The sequence below is a fragment of the Agrilus planipennis genome, unplaced genomic scaffold (assembly GCF_000699045.2).
Source record: "Agrilus planipennis isolate EAB-ADULT unplaced genomic scaffold, Apla_2.0 scaffold118, whole genome shotgun sequence".
In the NCBI taxonomy this organism is placed as follows: Eukaryota; Metazoa; Arthropoda; class Insecta; order Coleoptera; family Buprestidae; genus Agrilus; species Agrilus planipennis.
In genome coordinates, this window is record NW_020438955.1 from 78449 (window position 1) to 88056 (window position 9608).

Consider the following 9608-nt stretch of genomic DNA (forward strand, 5'->3'; position numbering starts at 1 on the left):
ACAACAGCAATTTGAGGTAGTTTGTAGTGAGTAAATAAAAAATCGAAAAAATGATTTCAAATTAATATTGCATATTAATCCACTATTAAGTAACTAACAATGTCATAAGATTTCATATATTTAATATATATATGTAATTAAGGTAATAAAAATCGAGGGATCGTTAACCTTGTAGGTGGGTTGGTCGTGGTTGCTGATGTCACCTCTCGTAGTTTAGTGGTAGAATGTTGGTGCGTAAAGCCAAAAGTCCCGGGTTCGATTCCCGGTGCGGGTGTGACAACAGCAACAATTTTTCCCTCATTAATTTGAGGTAGTTTGTAGTGGATAAATAAAAATAGGAAAAAAATGATTTCAAATTAATATTGTCTTCTATCCTGCTTCCGCCTCTATGTCTTTGACTAGCCCTTCATGCTTGGGAAGGTGTTCTACCAACCTATCTCGCCACATTTTTATTGACTTCCATAGAGTCCTCTGTTCTCCTATTCTTTCTAATACCTCTTCATTATTAACCTTCTCTATCCACGGTATCCTCATCATGCGCCTGTAACATCCCATTTCGAACGCTTCTAATCTCTTTTCATGTTTCTCACTAGTACAGAGCCGCGCTTCAAACGAACACATTTAACAATCTTTTTCGAATTTCTAAATAAACCGTCCGCAAGCACTGAAGTGACTTCTTTTTGTTGAAGGCGTTTTATATCTTTTCTTCCCCTTCCACTCTTAGTTATCTGACTTCCTAGATTTCTTTTGTTTTATTGTTTTAATTCAATTAATTAACAATTAAACATCAAAGTGGGCATTATTTTGATCAACGGACTATTTTTATATTAGTTATAAATAAAATTCCCTGTATTTTTAGAGTATTTCTGAGGAGGAAATATCGGACGATCTCATGGACTTAATCAACACTCTGACTTTCACCATACCGAATACCGAATCTGCTCTGAAATATGGCAGTGTACTAACCGTCCTGGTTACCTTTTTTGCCATTTTGATTGTCCTCAGGAATCAGTGGTTGGAACAGAGAGAAGAATTAAGGATAAGCAGTTCTTATTAGACTAAAAAATATTACTCGTACTTGTAAATATGTTTGACGAATCTAAGTATTCAAAACAAAAAAAAATATGTAACAATTGCCATTTTATGGGAACGTAAAAATTTATTTCTTTCGTTATCCATTATTTCTAGTAGATATACAGGGTGCCCGTTATTGTAGAGGAATCTACGGAGATGTAAAAAATGTGCACAAGTATATTACACAGCTGGAAATATCACACGTGTACCAAAGATACTTGACAACGACAAAGGAATTGTTACAACTCCCTATACGACTACCACGTTAATGTAAAGATATTTTACATCAATTCCGTTTTTATTTCTTCGTAATATTTAAAGAAACACTCGACATGTTAGAGCTAGTACAGAATCCCATGAACCTTGACCGTCACAGTTTGCAGTTTATCTGTAGTTCACTAAAAAAGCACTAGATTGTCAGGTGCGATTGCGATTTTGTGGTGTGCGTGTGTTAGTTTGACAGACATCTGGTTGTATAGCGAGGCACATGGTTAACAGTCGAGTCAAGGTTTTCGTAATGTAGACTTTGCACAGGTGAAGGCTCATGACATTTTGAACTAGCTATACAGAACGTTTGTTTTAAAATGTTCTAAGACAGAGGTAGAATTTAATTAGAAATATAGATATGTACAGGTACCTAGGTGTAAAACATTTGTATTGAGAATTATATGTACATCCGTCCAAAATAAACGAATTAATTTTACAAAACTCATTTTATTTATTTAAACAAACCCTTTCAAAACTTAAAACGACCCGCCAATCGATCTAATAAAATATTAGCTATTGTTGTTTTGGTCAAAATATTTTATAAACAATAGATCAAAGTAATAGCGAAGAAGGTGAGCGCAGAGACGACGAAACGTGTCACGCTCGTGCCCATTTGTCTCCAAGATCCTTGATTTTTGACTGCGAAAAACAGTAGCAGCATTGCAATCCCGAAAAACAGAAGGAGGAGATTCAAAAAGTAACCGATTCTGATGTTTAGAGTTTTGACCATTACAAGGAATAAAACCATTAGTATAAAAAGAGGCACTACCAGTTTTAAACCAAAGAATACTGCAGTTATGCGACAATCGCACTGATCGTACACAAATGACTTGGTCCATGGTTTCAAGTTGCAACTGATGCTTGATATGTCTAGGACTCCGAAGAATCCAAGAAGTAACAGATATATCTGTATACTGTAAGGAATCTACGTATTAAAAAATAACCAGATTGTTAAATTGCCTATTAAAATAATAAAAAAAATTATGTGGTTTCATGAAACCATGATGCAAGTGAAACTTTTCGGATCGTAGGCATTTAACTGTAATTTCCGGAAAATTATTCTATTTAGGGTATTAAAATTAAAATCGCATTCTTAATCTTATCTTAATGATTGGAAAATGGGAATGATAATGGCAAGTCGCTCAAATCGCTCTGAGTTTCGCAGTCTATAAATGTAATTGTTCATGCACTTGCACGAATGAGTGAGAATCTACCGAGCGCCTTTCAGTTTTACCCCTACTCCGCGGCCGGCTGTAATGCGACATGCGATAGATGGACGAAAAACTTTGAGGCGATGTAAATAATGAAAGTTTCACTTTAAAAAGCATTTTATTTTCGTGCGCAACAGAATAAAAAGATATTGAAAGGCTGCGAAACCTCAAGATTTATCGCAGCTATTAAATGACCTACAATCTACAATGAATATTCAAGATTGATAAAAGTATACAAATACAAACGTCCTCCTTACATTTTGCATATTATTATCTTTGCAAATAGCAACAGGATTTTCACAAAACGAATTTTTCCATATTGCTCTCAACTGCTCAACACTCTTGAGTTCAAGAGCAATCCAAATAATTATAAACCAGGTGTACAGTAAAATAAACATCGGTTCAATCCCACCGCTTACCAGTAAATAAAGAGCCAACAAGGACGACAGACAATTAAGCGATCTATTTGCAATTACTGGCGGTGAAAAAAACGGAGACATCACGCAAAATGCTTTAAAATAAATGAATTTAATGAAATACTTGTGCAAAAAAAAAAAGAATACAATCGAATATTTATATTGGGATCCGTCAAATGGGCATACACCATCTGGTGGCAAAATTTATAACTCGAATAGAACAGTGTTCACCATGTAGTTATTAAGAAATATCGTCAATATAACCCATTGAAACTTTGTGGGACAATTTAAGAATGATTTGACACATGGAACCTTGTCAATGGTGTTCATAAGAGAAAAATTAACGTAGTAAGCAAAACAACATATTGATCTAAAAATAAGGGTAAATCATTTGTTGGGTTTGTTATTTTTTTTTTTTTAATAAAATACGGAATAAACTTACTGGTACCAGACATTATATTCCGTTGTATCTACCAGAGGTAAATAGAGAACTAAACAAATAAGAAATGCAAGATTGAGAAACCATACTCGAAGGAATAAAATACTTTTACTTTCCCTGTAAACAATATAAACGTTGCCCATAATAACAGCCATTTTCTATTGAAGCTCCGACAGAACACAGACCAACTTTTACCTGCTGCCTTAACAACGCGTTTTAGAAAATACCACAAATGGCGCGGTAAACGCCATCTGTAGTACGATGCTACATTTTAGGACTACGTATTCTCGTATGTAGCATCGTACTACAGATGGCGTTTAACGCGCCATTTGTGGTATTTTCTAAAACGCGTTGTTAAGGCAGCAGGTAAAAGTTGGTCTGTGTTCTGTCGGAGCTGTCTGCGGCGCGCTGATGAGATCCAAAAAGATCGAAATCGCGATCCGCGTCTGGCAGTTTAGACAGAATACAGCCCACTTCGAATTATTTTATTCGATTATGCTAACGTGCCTGTCACGTTAAAGTTAGCTACGCCGGGATTCGTTTCAGCAAGTAGATATCCATATCGTAATCCTAAAATGTAGCATCGTACTACAGATGGCGTTTACCGCGCCATTTGTGGTATTTTCTAAAACCAGTAGTTATATTTGATTGTTAAAACTTCGTTTAATGTGGTTGATTTGGCACGCTGATAGAACTACTTAGTTTGAAGACATTTTGCTAACCAAGAAATTTTTCTAGTACAGTCGATTGTCTAGTTGTCGCCCTTCCTATTATTTATTTATCAACAAGTAGTATTCGTTACATTCTATAATTTGAAATGCAGCAGAATGACAATTAAGAGAATTCGTTATGACTCCGGCTCTCGTTTAACGCATTCGTTCTTACTTCTGCGTAACTCTCGAAATGCTCTTCCATTTCTCCAATCAACGATCCCAACAATCTGTTGAACGCGTCCAAGTCCAAAAAGGCAACTTTGACGTCGCCCACGGCAAACGCGGATGCGGCTCTAGGTTTATCAGTGATGAGCGCCATCTCCCCAAAATAGCCTCCATTCTCGATGAGGTTAATAGGCGCGTACTCGCCGTAGTCGTCCAGAACGGCAATTTTCACGACCCCTTCTTCCACGAAGTACATCCCGTCCGGTTTGTCGCCCTCCTTTATTATTATGTCGTTCGGTTTGAATGTCATCGGCACCAGGGCATCCGCCAGGTTCATCAGGTCGTACTGGGACAGTTTTTGGAGAAGAGGTACATCTGCCAAAAATTTTTCGTACATTTTCCGTTTCAAGTACGTTGCCTTTAGGACTATTCGTTTAAACGCCATCCGTTCCATGCCCCAGAGGGTGCCCTCTGTTTCGGCGATTATTGTCGCATAACGGGGTTGGTTGTACAAGAGAGACAACTCCCCGAAACTACCTTTCTCGTCGTATGTCTTGATGAGGGTGGCCCTTTCACCTGGACGCGAGGTAACGTAGACGTTGTACACCCCTTTCTCTATGATGTAAAAATTATCTCCATCTTCGCCCTGTTTGATTATCACGTCGCCTGATTTGACGCCTTTGAAAAACATGGCGTCTAGGACTTCTTCGATATGTTTAGCGTCCAATGCTCTGAAGAGAAATATGTGTTTCAGTTCTTTCGATAGCCATGCGCGTTGCTTTTTTGTTTTTGGATGGACGACTTTTTCGTAATCTTCATCATCGTCGTCTTCAGGATCATACGTTTCGGCGAAAACGCATCGTCTGCGTTCGTTCCTGTTCCTGGGAGCGGGACCTTCGCTGGATGATGAGGACGACGTTGACGGATTTCGTCCTGTAGCTTCGTTTGGTACCACGACCGTCTTTCTTCCCTGTAAACGGCGGAAGAAATCGATGGTGTAGGACAGCACGTCCTGAGGCTGGTCCAGGAGATAATTCAGAGTGTAATCCAGCAATACATCTCTGACCTCCATGCTGGGATCGGTCTTTTTCTCGACGAAATTCATTGAACGCTCTTCGGGGATTTTCGGATAATAAGAATTTTCGCCAAGTGCAAACAAAAATTTAAATTAGCGATAAAAATTACCATGTGCTTCTGTATGAACAACCCAATTTCGTTTGCTAATTTATACCATTGGGACCATAAATTATTTAAAATACTGTTTATTCAATTAATTTTCTTTGAAACCCCTGAAAAATCTTATTGAAATGACACCTTCCAACCCATTAAGCTATTAACCGCGATAAAAATAAATACGACGGGGTTATATTATTAAACTGTCAATATTCCTTAATTTTTTGGCATCTAAGCATACGGTAATGTGATTATTTTTGAAATTGGCGTATTTTGGATTAAACTTAAGACCACCCATCTACGTTTAGACGTTCACGATTTTTTTTTTAATTCGGAATGCTTTTCATAATACTGCTAAATGCTTAATTTCCAATTAAGGTGTTTTTGGGTTTAAGCATTTGATTGATGAATATTCTAATTTTCCAGTAATTATTTAATCTGCAAGGCTTTACCACAACTTCTACTGACAAAATTGTTCCTTCTTGTGGTTAGTAAAAGTAATATAAACATTTGTAATTTATTTATACATATTTCGTTAAATAAGGTACAATCTCAATTACTTTCGACTACAACTGTACATGAATGTTTACGTTTCTATAAACAGCTGACGTCTGACAGGAAAACGTAACCTAATCTAACCTCGATCTCATAAATATGCCTAACGAAAAATGTTTATTTGCAAAACTAAATTTTTAAAATATACGTTACACCTTCAGTTGTCACAAATATTCAAAATGAGTAGCAGAAAGTTGTCAGGTAAACGAAATTATGAAGACTACGAAGGTTTTAAAAGGCTTGTTGACACTGCAAAGAACATAGTCGTGCTAACAGGTGCAGGAATTTCTGCAGAATCAGGGATTCCAGTGTTTAGAGGTGCCGGAGGCTTATGGAGAAAATACAAATCCGAAAATTTGGCAAGTCCGGACGCATTTGCTTCAAATCCAGCGTTGGTGTGGGAATTTTATAACTACCGAAGACACATCGCCTTCAATGCAAGCCCAAACAAGGTAAGTAACACTCAACATGTATTGATACAACTTCCGTATCACGGCTTTTTCGAAACGTTAATTTTTCTTTTTTGGAAATGGCCCAATTATGAAAAATTTACATAAAAAAATCGAGGGATTGTTGCTTAAAAAAAGTAGTCCATTGGTAAGTGTGATCTGCAAGTATTTAATAGTATTTAGGACAACGCCTAAGCGGGCAGAGTGCGATATTTCGATGGAAGGCCCATGGATAGAGGAACATAAAGGGGGAGGGGGTGTCGGGAACCTTCAACTTTTTTAAATAATAAAATTGAAACAATACTTTTTAATGACTTATTTAGGTTGAGGTAGGTAAAGGCAACACCAACGAAGCGAGTATTGTGGCTGTTTTTTCGTTTACAATGCTGAAAATTGAGGTTTGTGTGCCCCCCCCCACACCCTCACCAATATGCTCCTTGATTCATAGGCTTTCCATCGAAGTGTCACGCCCATCGTGGGCGTTGCCCCAAATACCATACTGCAACCTCTGTCTCTTTCTCCCCCCCCCCCCCCTACCTAACCTAATACAATATAGCCCCCTCCCCTTAAGGGGTTTTTCCTTCGTCCGCTGACATGTGGGGCTCCAAATACGGTATTTGCCTCCTTTTAGGACCAGTTCCAATCAATCATAAGTTTATCATAATTGCGAGATATTTTCAATCATTTCCAAGAAAGAAAAGTTAAGTTTTCGAACTTCTTCCAAAGGTAGTTTTTTAAGGCCCACATATCTTTGGCAGACTATGAGAAAAAGTGTAAAAAAGAAAACAGAAACCTCAGCATTGTAACGCAAAACGTCGATGGACTGCATTTGCGCGCCGGATCAGAGAAAGTGGTTGAATTACATGGGGCCCTCAGAAAAGTCTCTTGCACGAACGGAACGTGTGAAAATGTTGAAGAAAATTACGACGACCCCATCGTACCTGCTTTTGCCAATAGGGGGTGAGGTGTTGTTTATCGCCGACTGAATTATATTAATCGACATTGATATTATTTTCTAAACAGGGACGCTTCATTAGATCAAGCAGATTTGCCCGTAATTGACAGGAAAGATTTGCCCAAATGTAAGAAATGTGGTTCATTAGCAAGGCCCTATATTGTATGGTTCGGGGAAATGCTGGACCCAGACGTTCTCGAGGAGGCACGTAAGACTTTAAGATTTAAAGGCTGCTATTTTGAATTGTTTCGGTTTACGTGACTTGCAGAGTTATTGGTTGGAGGATGCGATTTGTGCCTGGTGATTGGCACTTCATCTGTCGTCTATCCAGCTGCAATGTTTGCCCCTTCGGTTGCTCAGAGGGGCGTTCCAGTTGCTGAATTCAATTTAGAAGAGCATCCGGCAGATTCCGATTTTGCGTACGTTTTTCAATCGAATATTTATATTATAGTATACCTACATAAAAAAATTTTAGGTTCCATTTTCCAGGGCTGTGTGCAACAACTCTTCCGAAAGCATTGGGATTGCAATAGATAAGAAACAAGGCAAAAATAGAAAACTATTTAGTGCAGAAATAGAGTCCCAGTATCATAATTGTAGACGTTGTGTAATAATTTCGTCGTTGTGAATTTCAAAAAAGATAAATCAAATAAAATTAAACTGTGATGAAACGTATGGTGTTTATTTATGATTTAACGTTCCAAGAGTCATATATTTAAAAAATATATATTAAAACATTACTTGTACAATGTAATTTAAAATTAGGTCCAGATGGGAGGAAATAGAACAAACCGATTGACAAAGAGTTGAACTAGGATACTCACATCAGAGCCACATCAGTCTTAACAGGGCATGGGGTAAAAGGATTTGGGTAGGGTATCGACATCGGGGTTAAATTAGTCTAAATAAGGCATGCCATAAAAGGGTTCGGATAAGGTATCACTGTTAGAGACATATATGGCTAAATAGAATATACTGGTAAAGAATTGAAATAGGGTAATAGGGCATGCTGCAAAAGGCTTAAGGTAGGGTAGTAGTAAAGCTGTAGGGATTCTGTGACAGTTCGATGGCCTGTCCATCCTCAGTACCTTACTGTGCCCTCTAATGGAACCTTGGAGGTCATTCTTCAGTTGAAGAAGTTCTTAAGAGCCTCTGGATTGTCCTCATAGTGTTATAACATGGCCAAATTAGTAATAAAAGAGAATGTCGTAAAAAAGCTCATGTAGAATGTCAACATCAATGTCAATCCGTCTAAATAGGGCATATCAAAGAAGAATGCATATGGAGAATCAACATTTGGGCCAGATTAAGCGATATACTGTCATCGGGTTGAAATGCAGCATCCACCTCAGACACACATCAGTCTTAAAGGAGAATGCCGTAAGAGGGCCTCACGTAGGACATCAATATCAATGTCCAATTAGTCTAAATAGGGCATAGCAAAAAAGGCAGATGGAATATCAACGTCAGGCGAAAATGGACATACCGCCAACAGGTTGACATACGGTATGCACCTTTGGGACACAACAGTCTTAAAGGAGAATGCCTTAAAACGCCTTCTGCAGGGCAACGACATCAATGCCCACTCAGTTTAAATAGGGCATACTAATAAATAGTGCAGATGGAGCATCAACAGTAAGGTCAAATCAGGCGAAATAGGATGTACTATCAGCGGGTTGAAAGACGGTGTCCATCTCAGGGAGGTATAAGTCTTAAATGCACGTGTAGGACATCTAAGTAGGGCATACAAAAAAAAGGGTGCAGATAGGGTGTTAACATTAGAGTCAGATAAGGCGAAATAGGACATACCACCAACAGATTGAAATAGGGTATCCATCTCAGACACACATCAGTCTTAAAGGAGAATGCCGTAAGAGGGCCTCACGTAAGACATCGATATCTTTGTCCAGTCAGGCTAAATAGGGCATAGCGAAAAAGAGTGCAGATGGAGTATCAACATTAAAGTAAGATCAGGCGAAATAGGACATACTGTCAAAGGGTTGAAATACAATATCCACATCATGAAAACATGTAGGGCATCCGCTTTAAATGCCTACTGTAGATAGGGCATACCTAAAAAGTGTGCAAATGGAATATTAACAAAGGTTCAATTCAGTTTTAATGAGCGTGACGCAAGGAAGCTCATGTAGGATATTGATATCAATATGCTCATTTAGTCTAAACAGGGCAC

General features: G+C 38.1%; 4 protein-coding genes across 5 annotated transcripts in view; 2 read left to right on the forward strand and 2 right to left on the reverse strand.

Moving 5' to 3' along the window:
- Positions 1 to 1169, forward strand: part of LOC108738930 (scavenger receptor class B member 1-like) — a 30771-nt gene extending 29602 nt beyond the window's left edge. The window contains exon 10 of the mRNA XM_018472551.2: positions 860 to 1169. Within this exon, the coding sequence (XP_018328053.1) occupies positions 860 to 1057 (198 nt within the window). The 3' untranslated portion in view covers positions 1058 to 1169. The remainder of the gene's footprint in view (positions 1 to 859) is intronic.
- The window catches only part of LOC108738928 (protein Malvolio), an 87858-nt gene that overhangs the window by 33762 nt on the left and 44488 nt on the right, over positions 1 to 9608 (reverse strand). The gene's annotated exons all lie outside the window — the stretch shown is intronic.
- On the reverse strand, positions 4242 to 5390 carry LOC108738916 (cAMP-dependent protein kinase type II regulatory subunit-like). Its single transcript, XM_018472531.1, has one exon. It carries the CDS (start codon positions 5388 to 5390, stop codon positions 4242 to 4244), a length of 1149 nt encoding a protein of 382 aa, XP_018328033.1.
- LOC108738936 (NAD-dependent protein deacylase) lies at positions 6059 to 7969 on the forward strand. 2 transcript variants are annotated; one of them, XR_001938059.1, is made up of 5 exons: positions 6059 to 6465; positions 7202 to 7422; positions 7486 to 7621; positions 7686 to 7836; positions 7893 to 7969. XR_001938059.1 is itself a non-coding variant. In XM_018472558.2 (5 exons), the coding sequence occupies exons 1-5, from the start codon at positions 6127 to 6129 to the stop codon at positions 7948 to 7950; spliced, it is 909 nt and encodes a 302-aa protein (XP_018328060.1). In that variant the 5' UTR covers positions 6059 to 6126; the 3' UTR covers positions 7951 to 7969. The 2 variants fall into 2 exon arrangements, 1 of the variants encoding a protein (XP_018328060.1); XM_018472558.2 differs by having other exon boundaries at positions 7486 to 7625.

Bases quoted from the DNA above. Each gene is read 5' to 3' on its own strand.
- LOC108738916 (XM_018472531.1), bottom strand. From the start codon at position 5,390: ATGAATTTCGTCGAGAAAAAGACCGATCCCAGCATGGAGGTCAGAGAT.
- LOC108738936 (XM_018472558.2), top strand. From the start codon at position 6,127: ATGTTTATTTGCAAAACTAAATTTTTAAAATATACGTTACACCTTCAG. The intron at 6,466-7,201 runs GTAAGTAACACT...TAGTTTTTTAAG, and splicing joins TCAATGCAAGCCCAAACAAG to GCCCACATATCTTTGGCAGA. The intron at 7,837-7,892 runs GTACGTTTTTCA...AAAAAATTTTAG, and splicing joins CCGGCAGATTCCGATTTTGC to GTTCCATTTTCCAGGGCTGT.